At 49.6% G+C, this 26536-nt stretch overlaps 11 protein-coding genes across 11 annotated transcripts; 6 read left to right on the plus strand and 5 right to left on the minus strand.

The window, feature by feature from the left end:
* Window positions 1-533: 533 nt before the first annotated feature.
* N7473_010302 (uncharacterized protein) lies at window positions 534-2693 on the minus strand (the record flags this gene model as incomplete). The annotated part of the gene is made up of 1 exon (XM_057156241.1): window positions 534-2693. One exon carries the CDS (start codon window positions 2691-2693, stop codon window positions 534-536), a length of 2160 nt encoding a protein of 719 aa, XP_057004896.1.
* A 503-nt stretch (window positions 2694-3196) lies between these two features.
* Window positions 3197-6750, minus strand: N7473_010303 (Zn(II)2Cys6 transcription factor; the record flags this gene model as incomplete). The annotated part of the gene is made up of 8 exons (XM_057156242.1): window positions 3197-3885; window positions 3956-4634; window positions 4690-5786; window positions 5860-5908; window positions 5965-6056; window positions 6127-6444; window positions 6506-6555; window positions 6635-6750. 8 exons carry the CDS (start codon window positions 6748-6750, stop codon window positions 3197-3199), a joined length of 3090 nt encoding a protein of 1029 aa, XP_057004897.1.
* A 1768-nt stretch (window positions 6751-8518) lies between these two features.
* Window positions 8519-10000, plus strand: N7473_010304 (flavin reductase family protein). Its single transcript, XM_057156243.1, has 2 exons — window positions 8519-8895; window positions 9035-10000. The coding sequence occupies exons 1-2, from the start codon at window positions 8840-8842 to the stop codon at window positions 9879-9881; spliced, it is 903 nt and encodes a 300-aa protein (XP_057004898.1). The 5' UTR covers window positions 8519-8839; the 3' UTR covers window positions 9882-10000.
* Window positions 10001-10423: 423 nt separating this feature from the next.
* N7473_010305 (homoserine acetyltransferase family protein) lies at window positions 10424-11841 on the plus strand (the record flags this gene model as incomplete). The annotated part of the gene is made up of 6 exons (XM_057156244.1): window positions 10424-10568; window positions 10649-11144; window positions 11204-11313; window positions 11365-11512; window positions 11570-11649; window positions 11711-11841. The coding sequence occupies 6 exons, from the start codon at window positions 10424-10426 to the stop codon at window positions 11839-11841; spliced, it is 1110 nt and encodes a 369-aa protein (XP_057004899.1).
* Window positions 11842-12531: 690 nt separating this feature from the next.
* Window positions 12532-14884, plus strand: N7473_010306 (polynucleotide adenylyltransferase; the record flags this gene model as incomplete). Its single annotated transcript, XM_057156245.1, has 8 exons — window positions 12532-12680; window positions 12745-12893; window positions 12961-13335; window positions 13403-13614; window positions 13689-14307; window positions 14362-14476; window positions 14536-14653; window positions 14801-14884. 8 exons carry the CDS (start codon window positions 12532-12534, stop codon window positions 14882-14884), a joined length of 1821 nt encoding a protein of 606 aa, XP_057004900.1.
* Window positions 14885-16298: 1414 nt separating this feature from the next.
* On the minus strand, window positions 16299-17379 carry N7473_010307 (aldo/keto reductase; the record flags this gene model as incomplete). Its single annotated transcript, XM_057156246.1, has 2 exons — window positions 16299-16581; window positions 16622-17379. The coding sequence occupies 2 exons, from the start codon at window positions 17377-17379 to the stop codon at window positions 16299-16301; spliced, it is 1041 nt and encodes a 346-aa protein (XP_057004901.1).
* A 234-nt stretch (window positions 17380-17613) lies between these two features.
* Window positions 17614-19731, minus strand: N7473_010308 (Zn(II)2Cys6 transcription factor; the record flags this gene model as incomplete). The annotated part of the gene is made up of 3 exons (XM_057156247.1): window positions 17614-19354; window positions 19412-19515; window positions 19567-19731. The coding sequence occupies 3 exons, from the start codon at window positions 19729-19731 to the stop codon at window positions 17614-17616; spliced, it is 2010 nt and encodes a 669-aa protein (XP_057004902.1).
* Window positions 19732-20156: 425 nt separating this feature from the next.
* N7473_010309 (dihydrodipicolinate synthase family protein) lies at window positions 20157-21191 on the plus strand (the record flags this gene model as incomplete). The annotated part of the gene is made up of 2 exons (XM_057156248.1): window positions 20157-20615; window positions 20670-21191. 2 exons carry the CDS (start codon window positions 20157-20159, stop codon window positions 21189-21191), a joined length of 981 nt encoding a protein of 326 aa, XP_057004903.1.
* A 225-nt stretch (window positions 21192-21416) lies between these two features.
* N7473_010310 (sialidase family protein) lies at window positions 21417-22589 on the minus strand (the record flags this gene model as incomplete). Its single annotated transcript, XM_057156249.1, has 1 exon — window positions 21417-22589. The coding sequence occupies one exon, from the start codon at window positions 22587-22589 to the stop codon at window positions 21417-21419; it is 1173 nt and encodes a 390-aa protein (XP_057004904.1).
* A 461-nt stretch (window positions 22590-23050) lies between these two features.
* On the plus strand, window positions 23051-24860 carry N7473_010311 (uncharacterized protein; the record flags this gene model as incomplete). Its single annotated transcript, XM_057156250.1, has 4 exons — window positions 23051-23269; window positions 23326-24036; window positions 24100-24456; window positions 24504-24860. 4 exons carry the CDS (start codon window positions 23051-23053, stop codon window positions 24858-24860), a joined length of 1644 nt encoding a protein of 547 aa, XP_057004905.1.
* A 518-nt stretch (window positions 24861-25378) lies between these two features.
* Window positions 25379-26487, plus strand: N7473_010312 (uncharacterized protein; the record flags this gene model as incomplete). The annotated part of the gene is made up of 4 exons (XM_057156251.1): window positions 25379-25522; window positions 25586-25601; window positions 25662-25740; window positions 25797-26487. The coding sequence occupies 4 exons, from the start codon at window positions 25379-25381 to the stop codon at window positions 26485-26487; spliced, it is 930 nt and encodes a 309-aa protein (XP_057004906.1).
* Window positions 26488-26536: the final 49 nt, after the last annotated feature.

Raw genomic sequence — 26536 nt, forward strand, 5'->3', positions numbered from 1 at the left:
GAGCTTCAGGGAAAAGAAAGGGGTTGACAACAGGTAAATTCGATGAGTTGCAAGCAGATTTGTGAAAGCATACTATGTCTATGGTCGAAAATCTCGTTGTGATCTTGAAGATGATTATTTGATTCAGCTACTTCAATATGCGACGCCCAACCTAAGTCCCACTTATGGATCCGATTCTTATCAATGCATGCAGTCTACATATGAGGCAATATCCCAATCTTGAAGTTACAGAAGACTTATATGGAACGTGTAGAGGTATTCTTATTTCTTTTTCAAAATGTAAACTACTTAGATTATGATTCAAACACTGAGCCACTCCATCATACAACGATCAGTCTTTCCTTAGAAAGTCATCAAATTCACAAAAAGCGAGAAACTAGCTGGCTAAATAACATCGACATACGCCCAAAATGTTGATAATTTGTAAGTTGACAAAAGGTAAAGAGCAAACGCAAACATCGCAACTCATATCATTTCAGTCGTTAAGATTCACGTTCAAAATTTCGTGTTCGTCGCCCCAGAGTCTGCTGTTGTTATTCCTTGAGGTCGGAATGAGCTTCAGGTTCAGCGGCATGAGGTTCCGCCACAGACTCAACAGGTTCGGTTTCGCCGGAGGAGATCTTTTCACCAACCTCGAGGGGCTGCGTTTGCGATTCTTTATGAAGCTCCACCGGAACCTCTTCCTCACGAAGCTCGTCCTCATCCTTGTCTTCCTCATCCTTGTCTTCCTCATCCTTGTCTTCCTCATAAGTCTCTTCCTCGTGGGCTTCCTCCTCGTGAGTCTCCTCCTTGTGGGTCTCCTCCTCATGAGCCTCTTCTTCGTACGTCTTTTCCTCGAGCATTTCTTCATCAAGAACTTCTTCCAGCGGCTCAGCCTCAGGAGTTGGCTCAGGATCGGAGCTCGGGGTTTCGATGTTGGCGATTTTGGAAGACGAAATAACTTCATCATGAACGTGGGTCGGGGCAGCCAATTCGGCTACTGGCATCGAAGCAACCACGCTCGAAGTGGGAATAATGCACTCCAGAAAACTAGCGCTTGAAGAAGTCACCAACAAAGCGGGCACATCTATCTTCACGTCCACCTTCGGCGCCACAGGTGCTTCAGCAAATTCCTCATGAGTAAACAAATGCAAGACATCCTGAAGCTGTTTGTTGTGCGGATGAAACCCGACAGCAAGGAATATAACCAGGATACTCATAAAGACTAGCGCAACATTGCGTCTGTCACCAGCCAAGACGCGAATGTAGTTGATCAAGAGTGTCCGCAGGGCAATTTCATATTCCTGATTGACTTGCGGCAAGTCCGGTTGCTTATCCTCGAGTTGAGATTGGATGGGGGGTCCGCTACTCCGGAAAGAGCCAGCATCACTGAACGTCCTGGAGTGTGTTTGAACAGATAAACGACGTGGGTCCATGCCCAGCTTCTCTGCATCGTTGAATGACATGGCGGGGTGAACATGTTCCGTAGACACAGCCATTTGCTCCTCTGCGAGTCGTTTCTCCAGGGTACGACGTATATCCGACGGCAGCCAGACGCCAACCTCGACATCTACCTTCTCCATTTCCTTCCATGCTGCAGCCCAAGCGCCAGCACGCATGAGTCCATTCGCCGCGTACACCCTAATCTCCCATTTGCGGTTGGTGTCTCTTTGATGAAAGACTCTCCCGCCACAATCGGGACATTCATCGCCTTGCTCACCGTCCGTCTCGCTCTCCTCCCTATCTGAGACTTCGCCCTCGGAACCAGGATCAGCTTCTTCGTGACCGATGAAATGACCCCGGTGCACGAGCGGACGCTGTAGTTCCAGACTCTCCAAGAGTCGTTCCTCCAGGATATCGTATAGATCTTCGGGGTGAGAGATCAACACGCCTCGATCACGGAGAACACCAGAACCAACCTTGTCTTGGAGTCTGCGCCATCGCTTCCAGTATTGCGGTGGCAACACCTCCTCGACAATCTTCTGTTTCTGCAGCTCGGATGCACCGGGGACGGGTAGAGACGGAGCGAGTAATGTACAGTGCAGTAGTACGAGCGGGTATTCCTTCTTAACGCTCGGCTTGGTTTGTGACGTCTTGGGCGAATAGTATGGCGATCGTTTCAGCGGCGATGTTCCGGGTGATCGCATGCCCTGCCGACGTCGGGGTGGAGTCAAGAATTCATCCTCATCCGCCTCATCCTCCGTATGCATTTGCATAGCACGTACAGAGCTCGGTTTTCGAAATGCAGCCTCTCGTTGTCGGATCGTCCGAATCGATTGTGGCGGTCTATCAAAGCCACCAAAGTTTGCTTCATCTTCTTCGATCGAGTATGCGGCGAGTTGTTCGTGAACGCCCATTGTAGACCTTTGCTTCATATGGTCGAGAGGATGTATAAGCACTGACGCTGGCACAGAAGAAAAGGAAGAGCGACTCGATGCTCGCGATTTCATCTGCTCCAGCTCATCGTCCATCTCCCGTCCAAATATATCACTTGTCGAATGTCGAGTCGAAGAACCAGATGAACTGTACTCGTAGCTTTGCGTCGACATTTGGCCGTCATCGGTTGTCGATCCGGCGTCGCTCGGTAAGTGGGCTGTCTCGAGGGACGCTGCGAGGACCTCCTTGCTGGGAGGGGCAAAGGGCTGGGGGCTTAGAATGTGGTCGGAGGCATGAGCCTCCGTATCGGGGAGATTTTCATCATTCAGTCGTGCCATGGAGACCACATAGAGTCAACAAAGGCGAAACTGGTTGCAGTTTATTTGCAAATAGCCGTATGAGCTTCTTCAACTCTACGGTGTGCTTGATGCATGCGTGTTGACATATCCTCACCGCCCGGTTGTGCCGGGCAACGGGCCCGTTGGGCGGCACTTCTCCTCTTGGGCAGACCCCTAAGTATACACGTGACGGATGACGTGTTGGAGATAGATTATATTAAATGAATTTAAACAATGCGATAATGTTCTTTAGAGAAATCATGTCAAGATATCAGTATTTCTGAGGTATCTGAAATTTCATTAACCAAAACTTCGGCATAACTCTGACGGCGATCTATGTGCTGCCCAAGGATATTCCCACCGCGATACGCCGGTGGTACAGAAGAATCCCCAACCCAAAAGAAGGTCCAAAATGGAAACGCTAAACAGACAAACTATGCAAAAGGATTTGCTAAAAATATACATATGTGCGAGAATGGAAAAAATACCATCTGAACCAGGCATCACTGAGGAGGACGGGGCGTGGTATCGTCGGGACTCATCATGGGGAAATTTTGGGTTTCTCCAAAGAAACTGAGAACATCCTGTGGCAGGTATTCCAACCACGGAAGGATCTCACCATTGGAGAAAGGGAATGAATCCTGCTGTTGCAGGGTGTTCATGTCGACGTCGTGGCTCTCAATCATCATGCCGTTGTTGTGGGCATTCATGCTGGTGTGCATCTCATTGGACCGGGATCCAACATGAGCATTGTTTCCATGCTGATCGGAGCCCATGGCATAGGTGTATTGTGGAATCTGAGTAACCGTAATACCATGGCTGTAACTCGACTGGGCTGCTACGGACGCCCGAGTGTTTGACTCCGGGTACGGAGAGCTCATACCAAGGAAGTGCGGAGGTTCAGTGCAAGTTGGGTGGGGTTGGACTTGAGAGAATTTGGAGTTGGCGGGGACGAGAGAGGATGATTTGCCTTCGCCCTGGCTTTGGGTTGGCAGAGGCGGTCTTAAGAAGGGAGAGCCTGAGGTTTGCGTCGCATTTGCAGGAGCCTGCATGGCTGGATAGGAATGGCCATACTGCGACGGATGAGCCGGTTCACCGGAGGTTGGGTTGTTCTGGCCGGACGGCATTTGGTAAAGCAAGCTGAGATTTGGTTGCGAGGAATTAATGGCACCGGTCAGGGCCCATCCAATAGCTGTTGGTCAGGCAAGGCGTGATTAGTGAGAGGAAATTTAACAAATCAGAGAGCCATATTTTGCTCTTACCTTGACTGGGATCGATTTTAGGTGACCCGGCTCGATCAGGTACAGCGTCAGCGACACCTGAAGGTCTCTCGGCATCCTGAACAGAATCCACAGGTTTGCTTCCAGGCCAGCCTGCAGCCCCAAGTGTTTGCGCCGTTGGGAATTCTGCAGTATTTTCCATGTCCTCTGCTGTGTAAAGAAGCGGGTCGACAATGCCTTTGGCCTTCTGATCCAGAACTGTCAAGATATACCTTGTTCCCTCCCAGTAGGCGTCCAGTGCCTTAAGGGCTTTGTAGCAGCGTTGATAATTCTCTTTGGCAGCAGAAGCGAGAAGGATATGCTTAGCAGTAGAGTTGCGCTCGGAGCCATTTGAAGAGTCCATTGAGGGCATCACAAATCCACTAGAGTGGCTAGACAATAGTGGCTGTGGAGGAGGTGTATTAGACCTTGATGAGGGCGAAGAATAATATGCGCTCTCCATCAAAAATGCACAAGCTGCAATGTACATCGGCTGACTAGTGAACGGGTTACCGATGAAGCTCTTCCCATCCACCAATTCGGAGAAAGAAAGGATATCGGCGATTGTCTTGGCAGAGGACATAGAGAGTTCACGACTGTTGGGATAGAGATGTTGGATTGTGCCGCCGAAAGAGTTTAGAAGCATTGGCTGGTGGAGGAGAACGATGAGAGTGTGGAACCACTATTGCAAGTTAGCCAAGAATTGATTCGTAGACGAAAATATTGTGAACACTCACGAAATGCAAAAGGATAAAGTTGGTCCCTTCCTTCGCCTTGACATATGCCTGGAAATTGGCCGCATTGAAGTGAAGCCTCGGTGACAGCCGCTGGTATATGCCTGTCAAATCGCTCTCCATACCCGCCAGTCTCTTGAGCGTATCCGGAGTAACATGATTGACATCCTGAATACCGTTGATCAAGTCGGTGACCCTCCCATAAAGGTGGATAATGCGAATTAGAGGTGGAAATGGCGCGGGCCATCCATTAGGTAGCTGGGATTCAGATTGAAGTGGGAAGCATAGCTCAATATCCTCATCGCGCAGCGTCACGGGCCGGCCCGTTCCAGAAGAGATGACGCGGTCGAGAAAGAAAACGCTCCAGAACGAGTCCACTCTCTCCCGCTCTCTAGAACGCTCGGCACCTATCACCGGCGGGATAGTCTTGGGGCTCTGGTAGACGTCCAAATCATCGTATTGATCCTCCCGGAGCTTTCCAGCTTGGCCGGTCATGACCGCACTGGGTGTAACTCCTTTTCGGCCATAGTTATACTTGAGACCTTGAAGTTTTTGCAAGCCAAGATCTTGCGCCATGCGTATAGATATACCGAGGTACATCCAAAGGCCGCTATCATGGTTGGATCCGAACTGTTCATACGCCAACAAGAGACAAGCTTGAACGGCAGACAAAGTCGGACAGGCAAGTGCATCGACGAGGGCACTCATCGCCCGGTGAGCAAAAGGCAATCCACGGTCACAAAGGTTGACTTCGGCCGGTGGTTGCGAGCGATCAATCGGCGGAGCTTGAGGAGGGCCGAGTAGAGGGTGAGGAGAGAATCTGGCGGCCAAAGAACAGACCGCATCTACCAACATAGTATCAATCTTCTTATCTTTGAGATCCTGCAAAAAGCGCTCTCGCTGCAAAAATGGAAAACTGCAGCCAAGATGTGCAAAAAATAAGTCGGATAAATGGGAAACGAGATTCGAAACAGGTAAGGCGTCATCGCGGTCGTAAAATGGGATGGTGTTAGCGTCGCGATCATCGCGAGGAGCCAAGGCGGCTTCTAGATTGACTGGACCATCGGACAGCTTAGGACTTCGGAGCGGAGACAATGAATCTAGCAATTCATCGTTGTCAGCGATTTTTTGATTGACCAGCAAGCAAATTATGCATCTTGCAAAGCGACGAACCTGATGACATCGAAGGATTGCTTTTCCGTGAACCTCGGACTTGAACGACCTTGAAAAAATATCAGAAAAGCGAACCTAGTGCATACACATTGAACATATCCGAACCATTTGTTTGAAGCCCGGCACGATCGCAGTCGGCCCAAAATATCGAAAGTATGGAACATGAGTGCGGCTGCTGGAGCTCACGGAGGTCCGGCCTGCGCAAAAGCGATCATGGTCAATATTTGCGACGCCAGGAGTGAGCAGCGCGCGACCACTCGAACTCACCACTCTCTGGACTATCCCCCACCCCAAGCAAATCCAACTCCTTATGTGTGCGTAACGAGATTTCTCTGGAAGTTGCATCCTTTTCCAATTGTTTTGTCGCTTGCGGGGATTTATCGACTTTAACCTGGGGTACGGATGTCGGTGGGGGCTCTGGGGAACAGCTCTCCACCGCCCGGGCGACGCGATGGCTGGCTTCTTTGGAGCCAGCCAGAGGAGGGGCCGTTGCACGGGACGCGGAGTCAGATTGCGATCGCAAGTGGGCAGTGGTATCGGTGTAGCCGAGGCAGACATGCTTGTAGTCCGAGCAAGTCTTACAGACTGTCGCATCATTGTGAGCGAAGGGGTCCACAGTCGCTAGGCGCACTTCCATGTATCCTACCTGGCTGTTCTCCCGAACATCGAATCTTGCGCCGGCGACAGGTTAAACAGCTACAGGCAATAACAGTACAAAATTAGCGTCACCATATTTCCCTTACAAGTTTCAGGGAAAAGTGCGCCTCCCACTTACGCGGCGTTGACTCGGCGGCGTTTAGTTTGGGGCTGGCCGTCAGTTGCGACGAAGCGGATCTGCCGTGGGCCAGAAGCATTGCCGCCGGTTTTCTTCTTGGGAGAAGGGGAGCTCATTGCGAGCGAAAAATTTATCCGTGGTCGCAATTCATTGGGCACCGGGTTGTGATGCTCCGGCCGCGGAGTGGACGAGTCGACCGACGAAGCTCCAGTAGCTTTAGTCCGAGATGTGACCGGATAACGGGCAGATGAAGCGGTAAGGAAGATCGTGAGAGAGGAGGATCGAGACTGGCAGCGAAAACTTCATGAGGCTGCGTTGTCAGGGAGAGCGGGTTGAAGAGCCTGAATTTCGACCGAGGGGAAGGGAGGCCTTAGAGCCCAATAAGAAGGGATAGTGTAGAGAGCTGTTGGGGATGGAAGGAAGGAGGGCAATAGAAACGGAGGGGTGGTGGTGACGATGGGACGGACGGGGGAGCGAGGAGGAGGGGACGCGCAATAAGCGTGGAATTTTGTGTATTTGGGATTGCTCGCTAGAAAAGCTGTGTGGCTTTAAGAAAAGAAAGGAAAAAGACAGCGAGAGAGTGACAAGAAGAAGAAAGCGCTGGAGTGGTTCAAGGAGTAATAGCTCCACGCCACCGGAGGGGGATTTACGGGCTTAACAGTACGTGGAATTTGGATCTTCGCCCTTGCCAGCTCTTACTACAATTACAGAGTATGTAATTCGCACGATGTATGACGACCGCTCTGGGGTATACTTCCAGTTCATAACTAATTTCTGACTTGACAATTTAAGTTACTCGATATTCGATACTGTCGGAGATCTCCTATAGGTATCAAAGACTACTTTAACCGCCTCTAACTTCCTTTTCTCTTCGGCGATCCCCATGTTTATAATAGCTTACTTATAGTAGGCAGGGATATGTGTATTTCTTTCCCCTCTGAAACACCGAAAACAACAGCAAGGCTATGGAGACGGACTATACAAAGCACCGAAGATGGAAAATACATCACCAGTTCCACACACGACCAGTGACAACCCTAGTATGTCGTACTACCTGACTCTCTAGTACGGTGAGCCATGACTGATCCGCTAATGACATCCCAAAAGTCAAGATCTGATGGTCATGGGATTATTTCTCCTGGTGGGGCGTCCACTCGGAGACCCGCTAGGCGCTGGGACGTTCCTGGGGGCCCGGACTCGGGGTCTTTGGGGAAGTTTTGCCATTTTACCGGGGCTGGGCAAGATGCGGGGCTTTGAAATATCTACTGGGTGTTTTGTTCCTGCAGTAGGAAGACTTGATTGATGAAAATTGGCTGTGTATCAAAATGTACATAATGGATAGCCTCTGCACAGCTTTCTACTTGCAGATATATCCTAGTCAAAGCTCCATAGGACTCGTCGGAGGAACTTTCCTCTCTCCCTTTACTCCCCCACGTCGGTAGACCACACGATACAACTCATGCTCCAGCTGGGTCCGACTGGGTCCGGTCTTTTGGGGGGGACTCGTTGGGGGTCCCCAGGGCTCACTGTTTGGGACAGCCCATCGGGGTTCTCCCGTACAACTCGGAGCATCTGCGAGACTGCGACCACTTCTATGGATCTCAATCCACCCCGTCCATTCTTATTTCTTCCGAGTTTTTTATGTACCACTTCTCGACACGAGCTGCGCATAATGCTGAAGCTTCCTTGTCCATCATCGCGCATAAACTAACTCTGTTGGCAAAATAAGCTTATCCACTTGATCTTTTTTTTTACCGGCATGATTTACCCGCTCCTTTCGGACGAGAGCTAAACCGAGGTCGACTCAGGGACCAAGAGATTGCATCGAATGGTTCTAGAACACTTGTATCCGGGTTTATACTCAAGGACCTGGAGTTGACCATCCAAAGCTTTATACATAATGCCGGCTCTTTCAAGGAAATCTTGCAATATGAATCCAGCCTCGGCCGTGATTCCACGACCGTCCGGCATTCTTCAAGATCTTTTGATGACGGGCCGAGCGTCGGACGTGTCTACTTACTACCACGCACGGGACGTGCGATGATCCCACGTATATGCGTTGCAACCATCCTATTAAATCTCGGATTGCGCCCGTGGCAGTAAGCCCCGCTTCGATTGGAAATGAATGCTGTGACGTACCCTCGAACTTGCTGCTGTTCAGGGACATGCCAAAAAGAGTCGGCAACAATTGATCGTTAACCCTCGATGCATTTGCTTACACCTGCACTTCGCGCGACTCGGACAATCTCTATTAGACCACGGTAAGTCTCGCAGCTGCTTCACCGTCTCAGTGGCAAGCTCAACCTACTCAACACCCCTCGTCGCATATGCAGCAAACACAGAATATTCCTGTGGGGCACTGTTGAATAATCAAACTGACCTGAATTATCGTGACCGCAGTGTCACCTACCTGAATCGCACTTCCTTCCAGCTTCATAGCCCTCTCAGCACCACGCCTATCATGTCCAAACCCCACCCCGATTTCGAGCAGCTTCAAGCTTCCCGCCCGGACTTCCGCCACGATGCCGAGGTGATCGTATCCAAGTCCCCGAACCCGACCTGGAAACAAGGCGATGGCGCCAACGATGGTGGGGAGAGCCTCAAAAAGGACCACGTCGAGATCGATCCCTATGCCGACGGCCGGCCCGTCGCATCCAACTACAAGCTTCTGATCTCGGGCATGGTGCCTCGACCCATCTCCCTGATCAGTACGCAGTCGGCGGACGGGAAGACTACGAACCTTGCACCGTTCAGCTACTCGCAGATCGTCAATCATGATCCACCCATGTTTGTCGTCGGCTTCGTGGGCTCATTGGAGAAGGCCAAGGATACATTGAAGAATCTGACTGAGACGAAGGAATGCGTGATCAATATCATCTCGGAGCACTTCCTCGAAGCTGCCAATTCGACTTCGATCAATGCGCCTTACGGTCACTCGGAGTGGGAGGTCTCGGGTCTTACCCAGGGTCCGACCTCTGTGGTTAAGCCTGCGCGTGTGAAGGAATCGATCTTCGCCGTTGAGGGGAAGCTGGTTGAGGTCAAGGAGTTTGAGAGTCGGGCTAATCCTGGAAAGCCGAGTAGTGTGCTGGCTATTATTGAGGGTGTGCGATTCTGGGTGCGCGAAGACGCGATTGATAAGGAGCAGAGTGTCATCGACCTCGAGGTTCTCAAGCCGATCAGTCGTCTGGGTGGCATCTCGTATGGTCGTACCACCGATGTGATTGAGATCCCCCGCCCGCAATTTTGAGACTTTGCAGACGTATAGACATACACCGTGTGCGCTTTGGCGAACCCAGGGAAAGAGCCTAGACTCGGATAACAATTTAACGACCCATAAATATCACTCAAGAATACATTTCAAAGCACTGTTCACGCCTTCCCTCGAAGATTAATCTAGAAGTATCTATCGCGATTGCAGATGAAAGCTTATCTCCTGTATACAAATGGAGTGACGCGTCCGCTTAGCTCCGGTATCCCAGCGTGGGCATCCAGTATCCCATCATGCGGTATCCCATTGATCTGCTTACAACAGCCCCAAACCAAACGTCAGACTACAGCATGACAAATCTTAAATGACAAATTTTTGGAGACGGAATCCCAGGGGAAGTGTAACCTTGACTCCAAGCGCGCCTCGTGCGGAGAGTACTTCGTACTCCGAGCGGGGTCGTTATCATCAGGCCGCAGAACTATAAATGCGCGAAGCCCAGGGATCGGATATGGCCGAACCAGAATCACTTTCAACCCAACAAGCCTTGGACCAACAAAGTATTAAGTCAACATATCGTCAGCATGTCGCAGCCTGATTATGATATTTACAAGCTTGGTGACTGGGAGTTGCAGAGCGGGGAGAAGATTGACGATGCTCATATCGCGTACAAGACCTTTGGAAACCCCAAGCTCCCTGCGATCGTTTATCCTACTTGGTTTTCGGGTGGTATGTTGTTAAAAACTTTATACTCAAGAGTTGACTAGAACTCGGTAAAAGCTAACTCGTTGCTTCCCCTTCTTGAACAGCCATCGCCGATAACTTCTGGTTAATCGGAGAAGACAAAACCCTCAACCCGAAAGAATATTTCATCATCATCACCGCACTGTTCGGTAACGGGCAGTCCTCATCCCCCTCAAACCAACCTACTCCCAAGCCCTTCCCCAAGGTTTCATTCTTCGATAATGTCCGCGCCCAGTACGAGCTCGTCACTAAGCACTTCGGCATCACCCGCCTGCGCGCCGTCGTAGGCTGGTCTATGGGCGCCGGCCAAACCTACCAGTGGGCAACACAGTATCCGGATTTCATGGATATTGCAGTACCATTCTGCGGCTCGGCGAAAACATCTCTGCATAATCAGGTGTTTATCGAAGGTGTCAAGACGGCCCTTCTTGCCGTGAAGAATACTCGCTCGGCTGGTTCTGGGAAGGGCGGATTGCAGGAGGACTCTGTCGAGCTTCGGACGTGGAGTGATAGAGATAGAGAGGTTGGCCTTAAGGCCATGGGGAGAGTGTATGCTGGATGGTAGGTTCATTTATTCTTTCGTGCTTTGTTTTGGATATTTACTGACTGAATTGGCACAGGGGCTTCAGCCAGGCATTCTATCGCCAGAAGCTGTATGAGACAGCTCTGGGATACAAGGACCTCGAAGACTTCCTGCAGAATCACTGGGAAAAATGGGCCTGCTCGAAGGGTAATCACCTCTCACCTGAAGTAATAAAACTTGCGCTGACGGCAGTCTTAGATCCCGAGAATCTGCTGGTGATGATGCAGACCTGGCAGAATGGAGATGTCTCCCAGCAAGAACCGTACAATGGAGACTTTGAGAAGGCGATGGCCTCAATTAAGGCGAAGACGCTGGTTTTGCCAGCCAAGACTGATCTTTATTTCCCGTATGGCATGCTTTTATGGATATGCTAAGAACAGACACTGACATACGTCCTCTACAGACCCGAGGACTCTGAATATGAAGTCGCTTGCATGAAGCCAGGTGTCGGAACACTAGGTGTTTTCCCATCTATCTGGGGTCGTGAGTACATCTTTATGAGTGAAACTCTTAGTGAGAGATCAGAGCTAACCTAGATTTCTAGATTGGGCAGGAGGCCCCGGGGATAGCAAGGAAGATGTTGCTTGGCTGGACAAGCAGATGGCCGAGTTCTTTGCGGCCAACCCGCCTGACAGTGTTACTGCACTGGGTGAGAAGCTTCAAGACACGCTGTGATAGGTGGATGAAGCGCGCATCTGAAGATATCTGAGCCAGTTTTCATGTGAAAGAATTTGAGACTTTTTACAGCAGATTTCGACTAGTATAATAAGCATGGGGAAAGTAGAAGTGGGAGATAAATCAAAAGTGACCGGGCATAGATAGCTTATTGATGCCTAGTAGGCCAGGCATCCACATCAGGTGTCCGCAGGGATCTCATGTAATACCCATACTCATTTGAGGAACAATGTGATCAAGTAGATATAGTTTCCAGATTCAGGCTAGCTATATCCAATCTAAAATCAAAATCAGATCGTTTTCTGAAATCATACACAGGAACAGCCCTAGCGCAAGGAAGAGCGCGCATCGAGAGCCAAAGTACATGATCACGTGCTGAAAACTGAGTAAGCACCAGATCCATGGAAGCGCCAGCCGATGATAGAAACGACCTTTGCGCTGTCACTTCACCCGTCCCTCACTTTTGACCTCTCATTCATTTGTGGTCGTCTCCCGAGCTTTCTTTTGTTATTTCTCACTTAATCGCGCCCTCTCCTTCCCATTCCCCGTTGTCCTTGACAACTACACGCGACCGCGAAACCGACTCCGCCAAGTTCTCCCCCCGTTATCTAATCCCCATCCCCAAGGTTCATCAGAACGCGACACGCATTCCACTTTTCACAAACAAGCCTTCACCTTTCCCCCCTCATAATGGCGGCTACTGGAAGTCGACAGTGGGGTGTCACGCCCCCAATCTCGACTGTCCTGCCGACGCAGGATGAGTTGGTTGCAAATGACGATCTCATCGCCGAGCTCAAGGCCCAGAACAACTTCGAGCCGCCCTCGGACTCAGAGCGGAGGTACGTTTGAGGAATACCGGTCGTAAAAGAAATGGATAATCGATGGCTGATGGTTGCCTTGTAGAATTCAAATGCTTCAGTTACTTCAACGGGTCGCCCTAGAGTTTGTCAAGACTGTTTCTCGAAAGAAGGGCCTGTCGCCTGCGGCCGTGGAAGCTTCCGGAGGCAAGATCTTTACGTTTGGTGGTTACCGACTCGGTGTTTACGGTCCTGGTAAGCTAAGGCCAATAATTCGTTTGTCCAATTCAAGATCTTACCCTAACTCTCCCTGTCTCCCAAGGATCCGATATCGATACCCTGATTGTCGGCCCAAAGCACGTATGCGGCGAGGACTTTTTTGCCGACTTCCCTCCCCTCCTACAACAAATGGCACCTGCGGGCGTGGTGGAAAAGATGACTCCCGTCCCAGATGCCTTTGTACCTATCATCAAGATGGAGCTCGCTGGTATTAGCATTGATTTGCTTTTTGCTCGTCTGGTTATCCCATCTGTGCCCATGAACCTAGACTTGAAGAATAACGATTACTTGCGAGGGCTGGATGAGAAGGAGGTCCGCTCCCTGAACGGGACTCGAGTTGCAGATGAAATTCTGGAGCTTGTCCCTCAGCAGAAGACCTTCCGTATTGCCCTGCGGGCAATCAAACTCTGGGCCCAGCGTGAGTTGAGACTTTCTTTATTTCTACTCGTCCATCAATATCCGTGCTAAGCTTTTTGATTGTACAGGTCGAGCGATCTACGCTAATATTGTTGGGTTCCCTGGAGGTATCGCCTGGGCGATGCTGGTAGCACGAGTTTGCCAACTTTACCCAGCCGCCTCGGGATCAGTCATCGTGGGCAAGTTCTTCAGAATCATGAACAAATGGGCATGGCCCCAGCCCGTCCTTTTGAAGCAGATTGAAGAAGGTCCCCTCCAGATGAAAGTCTGGAATCCTAAGGTAAGTAATGCTCGTAACGGGATCTGCTTAGCTGAAAGAGTTGGGGCTAATCGATTTTGCTTCTACTGTTACAGATCTACCACGGTGATAGATTCCATTTGATGCCGATTATCACTCCTGCCTATCCTTCCATGTGTGCAACCCACAACATTTCCATGTCAACCAAGACTGTGATTCTTCGGGAACTTCAGAGAGGTGGAGACGTCGTGGACAAGATCTTCACCAAGCAACTATCCTGGAGCGACCTCTTTACACGCCATACCTTCTTCACTCAAGACTACAAGTACTATCTCAGTATCACGGCTTCGAGCAAGACCAAAGAAGACGAGGCCGTTTGGTCTGGTCTTGTAGAATCCAAGTTGCGTCACCTTGTTGGAGCTCTAGATCGCAAGCCGATCATTTCAGTGGCTCATCCCTTCCCTAAGGGATTTGAAAGAATTCATGTCATCAGTAATGCTGAAGAAATGGAGGCGGTAAAGAACGGATCAACAAAGTACCAGGCTAAGGGTACCACGACAGAGACCACCGACGAAACGAAGGACCCAGCCCATGAAGCCGCGGCACAAAATGGAATGGAAAATGCAGCCGTCCCAGTGCCCACTGAGCACTCTGAGCAGAAGACTGAAGGTGGTAGTAATACTGTGTATACTACTACCTACTATATCGGCTTAGAGCTCAAGCCCTTGGAACCAGGTATGGGTCCATACTTTGCTAGTCGTTGCCCCGGCTCGTCTAACCGATAAATAGGCACCTCGCGGTCTTTGGATATCTCCACAGACTCGCAAATCTTCAAGTCAACGTGCACATCTTGGACGGGGTACATTCCCGAAATTCACGATTTGGCGGTCACCCACGTTCGCAAGTAAGTCTCGGAAACCCCGGTGTTCCTGGTTAGATGATTTGATTTTTCACACATTCCAGCTTTGACTTGCCCGAGGATGTCTTCCAACCCGGCGAATCCCGTCCGTCCCGACCGAAGAAGAAGGTGATCAGGAAGACCGAATCGACCGGTCAGAAACGGAGACACGTCGAGATGCACGTAAGTTAACATGAAGAGAACGAGATTGAACCTGACTCAGCAATGATATCGACACCTGTCTCGAACTCGGCCTCCCACATCCCGCGAAACAAGATGCCTCCCTCGAGCACCGCCGGTCCGGAATCACTAATCTTGTTCTCTCCACAGGATTCTTCGATGGATGCCTCTCAGGGAGCAGCTAAGCGCCAGGTCACCCCGAACACGGTATCCAACACTGCGACACCTGCTTAAGGATCGCCCTGCTTCTCATGCACAACGAGCACACCCTCTTCACCACATCCGGTCGGGGCTGGTCCCCATCAAAACGAAAGAAGAAAAACACAATGCTATTGCCACAACACCCGGAATTCAAGCTACCCACCAACATGGACTCTGGGTTCATGTACTCACCACCTTTCTGGCTTGAAACCCCCATGCTCTGCAAGTCCCGCCAAACGGAAACCCCATCATTACGGGAACCTTCTTACCAGGCTCATAGAGCACAAGGTTGGTTTGTCCTCCTTAATCTTCCCATTCACTACAGGTCTATCGACTAGATGAATCTCCTATCTCCCCTCCTCTATCTATCCTCGGAGATGTCCGAGTGACTGATTTCCCACGTGCTTTTACGTCTTTGCAAAGTGTCCGATTATTTTTCCGCTGTCGCATTATCCCAGGCCGAGGTAGTTCAGGCGTTTCTCGGGTGCTGGTGACAGACTTGGCGCTGTTTGCATTGTACTTTTAGTTCGGGACCTTGCAGATATCTCAGCTAGGTAGTTCAATCTAAGAATATTCCCGTAATATGCGGGCTAATCGTATTTCTTTCTCATTCTTTTGTAAGAGCTAGAGAAAGTAAGCTATGAACCCACGATGCTGCTCGGACACACTCCATCCGTCAATCCCTGCTAAACTTTGGCCCCTGCTAAACTTTGGCCGTGAAGTATGGCGCTCCCAACCTATTCAATATCGTGGATTCTCTCGGCTTCAAGAGCATGGGCTCCGTAGCAGCGAAGTATTCCTTGTAGTATTCCTTGGTCACTTGTTTCTAGTCATGGATGTCAGCAGATCGAACATCATGAATCTTGCGCCATGCTGGTCAACCAAGCTCCATGAATTCCCGAAGAGTCATAGTCCTAAAAGATAGTTAGCGCGATGCTATCTAGTATTTGATTTTCTTTTAGTGTTCAAGACTCACCAGTCTTCAACCCAACTCAAGGTAGGGACTGATACAGCTCGAAGAAGCGACACTCGGGCTCTGCAATCACAGCCTCGTAGACGGGATTCATGTACTGAAAGAATTTGGGCATGTTAGCCGGATCAATGTAGATCGTGACATGCACACTCAAGCCAGGTTATGATGGTATGGTGAAGTAGTGTCGTCAATACAGTAAGCTTGCACGGAAGGGAAATATTAAATTGAGCTCGAGACTGTATTGAGAATGACGTGGTTAAACACCTCTATATCAGCCAGGAATGACCGGCCTCACGTAAGATGGGACTTGGAAATAGATTATTCTAACTAACTAATCATGCACTAGGTGAGCACGGATCCTGCCCCCGAAGGCAGGCCTTTCAGCGCTCAGCATCACTCTGGGTATACAAGGCTTCACCCAAGGCTCGGAGATTTGAAATTAAACCCGAATCCTATCACAGCCGAGCTGAACAATCAGATTGCTTGGACCGTCAATGGACGATACGCTTCCTCCAATAGGGCAACATCCTCCCTAGTCAATTCAACCTCCAACGACTCGAGTGACGCCTCAATTCTGTCAATACTGTTCAATCCAACGATTGGACAACACCCTTTCTGCAACAACCAGGCCATCGCGACCGAGCTCATTGCACAGTCTTTCTGACGAGCTAATTCCTCCACTCGGCTCACAATTCCCTCGTTTTGATCACCAACAAACCATCTCTTGGTCTTTTGGTCTTGATTCCCCCCGCGCTGACTTTTCTTGCCAAGGGCGCGCTAGTAGTCCCCGAGCTAACGGACTCCAAGGCACTAAGCCAATCCCCTCTGCTTGACAGAACGGATTCATCTCCCGCTCTTCCTCGCGATACAGGAGGTTGTATAGACCCTGCATACTAACAAATGGCGTCCAGCCGTTCATTTTCGCGATATACTGCAAGCGCGCAAACTCCCAACAGTGCATACTCGATGCCCCCAAATAGCGAACTTTGCCCATTTGGACCAGGTCATGCAGTGCTCGCATGATTTCTTCAGATGGAGTCTCAGAATCAAACCGATGCAGTTGCAGAACATCAATGTAGTCTGTATTCAGTCTCCGCAGAGACCCTTCAACAGCATCGAAGATATGCTTTCGACTCAGACCCATCTGGTTGACCAGCGGTCCGTCATTCACAGCTGGACTTGGCCTCGCGTCCGGATTGTCTTCTAGCACCGGATAGTACATTTTCGTCATGATAACCACCCGGCTTCGTGGGATGTTGTACTCGGTCAACATTTTGCCTAGGATTCTTTCAGATTCTCCATTTGAATACGTGTTTGCGGTATCGAAAGTGTTTATTCCCACGTCGTAGGCCTTTTTGAGTAACGGGAGCGATTGTTTCTCGTCGAGCACCCACGGGGACCCTTCCCAATTGGGGTTGCCGTAAGTCATGCACCCGAGAATGATGCGGGAGACCCTGAGGCCGCTGTTGCCCAGACGTTGGTATTGCATTTTGGGTGGAGTATGGGCATTTTCGGCCTTCTGGGTGGTGGGGAGCGTGACAGACGCAGAGGCCATGCTTGATGGATTTGGTGTTGAGTAAAGAATGGCTGCGTGCTGTCTTTAATAAAACTGTCATCTACTCCGTCGCCCCTTCGTCGCCGACGGGCTCGGAGAACTCTCCGACCCTATGGCGAGGACCAAATTAATGGTCTCTTAGCGTTAAAATTGTTAGATTTAGACTTGACAATTTATGTGCATGATAGGAAAAATTAGATATGAGAGAATTACAAATTCCACTTCAATTCTAAGCTAGGTTCCTCCGTTCGACATCATCCCCGGAAATGAAAAGTCTCCAAAGTCAGCGAGCAAAAAATCATCTACAGGGTTAACGAATGCCTCTCCCGTAAAGGAAAAGGGTCCTAGCGGTGGATTCATGGTCCCTTGCACATTCTTCGCTGCATAGTCCATGAGGCCAATCGAATCTGATAAGGAGGTGATGATTTCCTCTCCATTTCGCTGAAGCGAAGCTATACATTCATGCAATTTGCGAGTCAAACCTGGCGTCATTCGGCAAATCGGGTGTTGTTGGGTACTTGGAGTTTCTTGGAATAACCCCAAAACCTTTCCGATCAATTCAAAGTCCTGACTCGCGCCAATCGAGAGCTGAGCATGGTAGTTCTTGGTAACTTCTAGCAAGAAATACCCCGCAAAAGCAATCATAATGTGGAAGTAATGGGGCATCCCAACCAGACTACGTTGAAGCTGCTCTTGGTGCAGTATCATTTCGAAGATAGCAACAGCTGCATCATGTGCCATGTTTGCTGCAGTCAAGAAATGAGGTGGGATGCTCTCGCCGTTCAGCCCCTTGAAGACCTGGTGGCCAAGGTAAAGCTTTCCGAAGTGGTAGTGCAATTGTAAGCCACACTTCGGAAAGTCGCCAATATTTGGATCTGGCTTGAATATTGCAAGGAATTTAGCGAACCATCGATCAAGTTGACGTGAATAATGAGTGATTTGATTTGACAATGATTGTGGCAAGCGTGCTTCTTTGTCAGAGCCCAGCAAATCACGGACTTGACTCATGATGACCAAAAGGGCAACCTGTGAGATAAGTCGTATGTCGGAGTCCGTCGTATCATCTCGAGCCAAGAACGTTTCCCAACTCATAGCAATATCTTTGTCATTGCGTAAGAGTGGATCTCTATTATGCAGAATAGAGAGGTGCTGATCTGAGATAAAGATCAAATACCAGAGTCTGACACGGTCTTTCATTGCCGCAACCTCGATCGGCGTTGACAATGCGTGAGCTCCTCTGGGCAATAACCTCGGATCCATGGGAGTGGAAAGATGATCGAAACTGCGATGCAAGCGCATATCTGCTGCACGACGAATGGCATCACTGGTCAGGATTCTTGACGCGTCGGAAAGCCAGAATGAGCTGATGCACAAGGCCCGGACGTACTCCAGGTCATGCTTCTCGAACAGAGATCGAGAAACGAGGCGCCGGAATTCACGATTGCAGGCCTCGTATAATGATTGTCCATTTGGATCTTGCAATGCAGCTACTGTGCACACTGCTGCAAACATCACGGGGGATGTACTTCGTATTTGTGCAAGACTTTGATACCCGTTGCATATTCCGTAAAGGTAGGGGTCTAGTTGAGTAAAGTATCTTTCTACAAGATTTTCTGCCGCTGTCGAGGTGATCAGACCTTTGCCGATGAGATCTTGAGGTACTGCATGCTGTCGTGGACGAGTTGTACTTGGAGGCGTGTTGTCTGACGACCCAGGACTACCGAATCTGGCGATATCTAGGAAGGTGTCGATCGGAGCATGAACGGCAGAGGGTGTGTCTGGTGGCGAAATTTCACAGCCATCTAGGTCTTCTTGATCTCTCTCCAGCTCCTCTTGGTGATCTGCGTTGCCTTCGGCGTGGGAGGATTCTCCAGTAGTCAGGAGAGGTTTAGGCCTCGGCAGACTCAGGTGCTGACAGATACTATCCAGGACATCGTGTATCCCTTGAACGTCGCTTTGAAGTAGCTCCGTGTTCCTGGATGGGTCAGCAATGCACTCCCTTTTTTGCAAGAACGCTTGGAGTGGAACTCACTTCACCTCCTCCACCAAGGACTGCAGACTCTTATTCAAGACACAAGATAGCCCTCGTCGACGACATCGCGTACACGGCGGGCCATCGGTCATGTCACATTTGATCTAGCTAGGTGAGCCTGAATCCAATCGGAGGAGCGCAAATTCATTACGCACCTTCTGTTTCCTACATGCGCCGCAAGCGGTTATCTTTCGGGTTATCCCCGGCAAAACATCCAGCACGCTTTGATCCTTCGAATTGTCAAGATCGGGTCCCCGAGAGCTCGACTCCGGTAAAGCTTCCGGTGCGTCATCGGTCCAGGTCCGCTTTCTTTTGGTCATAACTGGGATGATGGAGAGGGTTGGAGATGGTCACCAGGACGAGAGCTCACCGGTGAGTACCCCGAGGGGGTTTATCTACGCGTGAGAGGGCAAAGACATCATCCAGGCCTGACGAAATGCCACTGTCCGATTCGCCAAAACCTAAATGGCTTTGAGCATGGCATCCACTGCTGTAGAAGCGGTATAGATCAGCCCTTTCCCCGGAAGCTTCCCCACATCATGTATGATGTCCATTGGGGCCATCTCAATCCCCCGCATCGGTGGAAAATATTCCGGAGCGGAAATCTCGGTGACTCTCCGAAGTGGCTTGGGTGATACCTGGTAGGTTTGCAGGTAAGAGAGTATAAGGTGGAGGGGGTGATAGGCGACTGCGTTGATTTGATTATTGAACAAAGAATCGAAGATATTTCTGGAAGAACTACACCATGACATCAAACATCGACTCCAAATCCAAGCCCATCCCGCCCGGCATATACTGCCCCGTCATCTCGTTATACAAGCCAACTCCGCGTCAAGAGATCGATTACGATGCGTCATGCAAATTCTTCTCATATTTGATCCGCAGTGGTATTGATGGGCTCGTGTTGGCTGGCACTACGGCAGAGGCTGTTCTACTCTCTGCTGAGGAACGAAAGGAACTTGTCAAGGTCGCCCGAAAAGCTGCAGTTGAATCTGGTCGCCCAAATTTCCCAGTTGTCGCGGGAATCAGTGGGCACTCAACAGTGGAGTCCATTCGACTGGCTACGGACGCTCTTGATGCAGGCGCGGATTTTGGACTGTTACTACCACCCAGCTATTGGGCCAAGGCTGTCACAAAGGAGGCCATTCTCGGCTTCTACCATGATGTGGCTGATGCAACGGCTCTTCCAATTGTGATCTACAGCGTAAGCTGACCTTGCCTTTGAGCAAATGACAGACCTGATGCTTACCAAACGAAGTTCCCGGCAATGTGCAATAGAATAGACCTGAACTCTGATACCTTGTCCGAACTCGCGCAACATCCTAATATCGTCGGCGTCAAACTCACATGTGGAAATGCAGGCAAGGTCACCAGGTTGACACATGAATTCAAGCATGCCCAGTTTGGAGTCTTCGCCGGTTCTTCAGACTGGCTAATCCCTTGTCTCGCGGGCAGCGGAGGCGGATGCGTGACTGGTATTGCGAATGTCTTCCCTAAATGCGTCGCCAGACTGTACGCACTGTGGAACGAAGGCAAAATCACCGAAGCAAAAGAATTACAAGGACTTGTTGCCCAAGCAGAAAAGGCTTGCAAGGAAGGGATTTCCCCTACGAAATATGCGACCGCTCGTTTTGCTGGTCCAAGGGCGGGAGTGACTGAGCCCAAAGCCTTTTGGCCTAGGAAGCCATATCTTCCTTGTGATGATAAGAAGGCAGCCTGGGTGGAGAGTGTCATGCAGCACCTAGTTGAGCTAGAGGAGAGTCTTCCCCATGCTATTTAGAAGGGACTTGTTAGACATCAAATAGAAACCACGCTAGATTTCTAGCCTCTGATATGGATATAGGCAAAATCCCGTATGTTTAGCTAGACAATGTCCGAATGCCCGAAGAGACACTCGGAGAGGCGATTGGGAGGACGATTAGAAAGCTGACTTAAAGACAAGGGATCAAATTGTAGAACCTTTATGTATACATGAAGGACGTATAAAAGATAGAATAACAATAATCTAATTTAAAAAGTCTTCTCCTATCCGGACGTACTTGACTCGCTGCCTCCAGAAGGTAAAGGCGATGTGCATCATCCCATCATTCTGAATGGTAATACTGGGGTAAGAGAGCTCTCGATTGAGCTTTTGCTCGCTATTATTTGTCAAGCAATACCCATCCCCTTCTTCCAATGTCTTCCACTTCCATGATAATCCGTTATCATCGCTCCAAGCAATGCTTAGTGGTGCTCTTGGTGCACCCCAGAACGCCTCCTTTCCATGCTTGCTTGCCTGATTGGCTCTCGTATCATTCTCATCGCTGATATCGTCGTAAAGACCATCTCTCCGACCAACAGCGTCTTTCTTCGAAGAATGGTTGTAGACAAGAACCACCCGCCCCGAAGGCAGAACATCAAAGCAAATACCGGCGTTGGGATTCGGTAAAATGGTCGCTTTGGGCTCACTCCAATCAAGGCCATTCGGCGATGTCGACATATACACATTGTCGGCCCAACGACTTCGGTACAGAGCCAGATAGGTACCATTGCTGAGCTGCCGAATATTCATATGGACACAGCCATAACTGTTAGGTACTTCTATCTCGGACCAGGTTCGACCTTCATCCCTTGATACCCGTATGCATGATATATCGTCACTTCCCAGCCAGCGTTCACCTGGCTCTGCTCGGCATTTGAAGATGGGAACAACCCATGCTCCATCTTTAAGGACTTGAATAGGCTGTCTGATGAATGTACCCCTGTCGCTGAAGAGTACAGTAGGATCGGACCAGTTTTTTCCACCATCCAGTGAACTTGATTGCTTCACAATTGCTGAATCTTGATCCCCCCCGTTCTGCGATGTGTATAGCAGCCGAATTTCTCCCGTAGAAGGGACACAAAAGAGGACGGGATTTTGTTCGCTTCGAGTGTGATCGTGAGTCATTTTCACTGCCTCTTCCCATGTGCTGGAATGAGCCGCGAGACGGGACATGTAAATGCAAATATCCGGTCGACCCTCAATGCTGCCGCCAAACCAAGCGCAGAGGAGGTCCCCATTGGGCAGGAGAAGAAGGTTTGAGGCGTGACACTGTGTCGTGAGAGCAGGAATATATGCCTCGGTGAATTTAGATTTTCCTTTTGAGGACTGGAGACCTGAGTTGAATTCAGGGGCCACGGTGATTGTTGTGGTGGCCATGGTGGCTATTGATAGGTGTTTCCTGATGGGTGTGTTGAGGCCAAGACTAACGAGTACTTCACATCTCAGTTTTAAGATTCCATTATCTTATCAACGAGCAGGTGAATGACTAACCAAGATGGTGAGGCCCATTAGAGTTATCGGTTTGGTACCCGGTATATATCAAGGTCTTGCCTGACACCGGAGAGAAACCCGACCCGAGACCAGCCCGCATCTTGCTTCTCCACCTCCCCACTTCCCCATGGGGTTTGCAGATGAGTCTCTCAGCATGCAGAGCAAATAGCTTGACACGGGCCATTGAGGCAGGATCACTTGATGCATATCAGTTATAATCCCAAGCAGAGTTTATATTCTGGATGCAACCCCGTCCGCGTCCAACTTCTCTCAGGTCAGCTCTCAGTGTCTCCAGAGCGAGATATCTTCAACCTGCTTTCAATTACCATTGATTAAAACTACACGGCATGGCTGGGGGAACGAGTATTTGGGTGAGCAGTGAGGCCAGAACAGACCCTAAGGCGATATTCAACCTTCGCCTTCTTTACCTTTTGGTTGCCGTTTCCTGGGCCGGCTCCTTCTATGGATTCGATACAGGAAATATCGGCGGAATTCTCACGCTCCCGTCTTTCAAGAATGCATTTGGACTGAGTGGAGTGACTCAATCTGAACTTGATAACAGGAAGGCATGTTGAAAGGTTTCCTTCCCTTGAATATCATTATTCAACTCACAACGGTCCAGGGCACGATCGCGAGTATGCTCGCAGCAGGTGGATCAGCTGGCTCTTTGCTCGCGGCACCAACATCTGACTACTTTGGTCGGAAATGGTCAGTCTTTAGCTGGGGTCTGGTATTTCTAGTTGGCGCGCTCATGCAGATGGTGGCCAACTACAATGTCCTCCTAGCCGGGCGGTTCATCGCAGGTATGGGCGTTGGCGCATCGTCAATGCTTACCCCTCAATTCCTAGCGGAAAATTCCCCAAAATCTGTCAGAGGGTCCATGACTGCCTCCTATAATTTGATGATTGTCACATCTCTGATGCTGGCATTCTGGGTGAACTATGGTGTCTCAAAGTGGTCTTTCCCGGGCGTGGAGCACGACAATGCTCAGTGGCGTTCTGCAATGGGTATCCAGTTGATCCCAGGGGCCCTCTTATGTCTGATGATCCCATTTGTGCCAGAGACTCCGCGTTGGTTGATCAACCACGGAAAGGCAGAGAAGGGCCTAGAGAATATTTGCAGATTGCGGAAGCTCCCTGTGGATCACATTTATGTGCAGACCGAATACCGTGAGATCGAGGCACAGGTAATACACGAGCAGGAATGCTTTGCCGGGCATAGCTACTGGGTGGTTCTGAAAGATATCTTCACGTCGCGAAACAATTTCCAACGCTTCTTCCTATCAGTGATGCTATTCCTATTCCACAAGTTTACCGGAACAGACTCGTTGAACGTGAGTTTCAAACTACAACCCCTGTTTCCCAGAATCCAGAATCACCTCTAACACTAAACACAGTATTATGCACCGGAGATATTTGCTTTGATCGGAGTCAGGGGTAGCTCCTCCAGCTTGCTCACGACCGGAATCTATGGCGTTGTAAAGACAGTCACCACCATCTTCTATGTCGGTTACCTGGTTGACCGAGTCGGACGTCGTATTCCACTACTGATTGGAGCCACACTGCAAGCGACCGCAATGCTCTATCTGGCACTCTACCTACGATTTGCAGGAACGAACACGGAGACAGTAGGTGGAACTCCTGCAGGAGGTATTGTTGGCATTATCTGGATCTACATCTATGCCTTTGGGTGGTCTTTTGGCCATTCTGTCGCATGCTATGTGGTCGCCGCGGAGGCTTTCCCAACAAGAATTGTGAGTAAACCCACACTCGAACGTGAGATCTTTGCTAACACCATCAGCGTTCTTTCTGTATGGCGATTTGCTTCTTTATCAACTGGATTGTGGACTACGGTATTACTCGAGCAACGCCAAACATGATCACTGAGATGGGCTGGGGCGTGTTCCTACTGTATGCCATGCTGACCTACTTGGGGGTTATCTTCATTTTTTTCTGCTTGCCTGAGATGAAAGGTCGATCAATTGAAAGTATGGATAATTTGTTTGAGCGACCGCTGTGGACAATGTGGCGGCATGCCTATCCCACGGAGGAAGAGAAGATCCGCTCAGATGTTCGACAAGATATCATGGCTGGCAAACTGGATGATCAGGAAGATGATAGCAAGAGGAACCGCGTGGAACATGTTGAGGCAGTGTGAATAAGCTCCGAAGTCCAGGAGTATCCATGACGTATATCGTGATGACCAATACATGATTTTACTGTTTCTAAAACGCTTGTAGACTATTCTAAATCCAGAGGCCAGCAAAACGGTCCAACTAGCCAAGCTCGATTTTCTCTCTTTAGAAACGCCCACTTGAATGTATGAATGCAATTCAAATTGTATGAATGTAATTCACATTTGTCTTTGCGACCGGTCAAACGTCATTTCACGGCCTATTGTTCAAGTTGTAACTGATGCAATGATGGTAGAAATTTATCGGACTTTCAGTTAATGGAACCCCACTGTAAAGGACTATCATTGGTTTCCTAGCTGTAACGGAATGAGTCCGATGCATGAAATGAGGGGAAAAAGGCACTGAGCTGATATCGGGTTTCTCTCCGACAAATCGCCCAGCTTCTAACGGGGTACTAAGAGCCTCTCGAGATAACTTCAAAAAAACACCTAACTGCTTCAATTTTAGTCCAGACACAGGTTTTCTTCAATTGATTTTCAATATGGCAGAGATAATTCAGACGAAGGACTTTTTTTTAAACACCGGGGCAAAGATCCCCGCGATCGGCTTTGGGACCTGGAAGGCTGGCCCCGGCGAGGCAGCTGCAGCCGTTCAAGCTGCATTTGAAGCAGGATATAGACACTTTGTACGTCGGGCCGCAAGAAAGGGCGCATTCGTGATACTTACTGACCTTTTTATTCTTCATTAGGACTGTGCTCCTTTATGTGAGTCTCTACTTACTACCGAGACTTGACAATGGCCAGGAGACTGATAAAGAGCAACAGACGGAAATGAAGCAGAAATAGGGCAGATATTCAAGACTACCCAAGTACCACGGAGTGAATATTTTGTAACGACAAAACTGTATGATCACATACCCCATTGCCATATTGAGGCTAACATAGTGGATTCGAAACCAGCTGGTCGTCTGATCACCGCCGCATTCAATCAGCGCTTCAGAAATCTCTCGATGACTTGTGCCTAGACTACGTCGACCTCTATCTTATGCACTGGCCCGTCACATTACCTACCTCTACTACTCCCGAGACATATGGAAAAGAGGATCGCACCGTCCACGACCCTGATTGGGACTTCATCGACACTTGGCGCGAGATGGAGAAGCTACTCGCGACTGGAAAAGTAAAGGATATTGGGGTAGCTAACTTTTCGACAGTCAATATGAGCAAGCTCCTTGGTAGCTGTAAAGTTATCCCGGCCGTGAATCAGACAGAGATACAACCATTGCTTCCCCAAAAGAAGCTCAACGCACTGTGTCAACAACACGGTATTCACCAGACAGCATTTGGTCCACTAGGTGGCAGTGGAAGTACGCTTCATGAGGATCCAATTGTGAACACAATCGCCAAGAAGAGAGGCTGCAGCTCTGGAAATGTTTTGCTTAGCTGGGGTGTGAGAAAGGGCTGGAGTGTGATCCCTAAAAGCACGAATCCGACACGAATTGCATCCAATCTACAGAAATGCTTTCATATGGACGACGATGAGACCGCGCAGATTGACAATTTGGTTACAACACTAGGAGGAAAGCGATTCAATCGTCCAAACTGGGGGACGACCGTTTTCCACGACGATCAAGAGGCGAACGTGCAGTAATTCGTAAGGTCGCTCAAGCGTGTGTTAGCAGCATGAATTTCTTGAAGAT

Source organism: Penicillium subrubescens (genome assembly GCF_028828155.1).
Source record: "Penicillium subrubescens strain IBT 31985 chromosome Unknown utg000007l_segment0_segment0, whole genome shotgun sequence".
Classification (NCBI taxonomy): domain Eukaryota; kingdom Fungi; phylum Ascomycota; class Eurotiomycetes; order Eurotiales; family Aspergillaceae; genus Penicillium; species Penicillium subrubescens.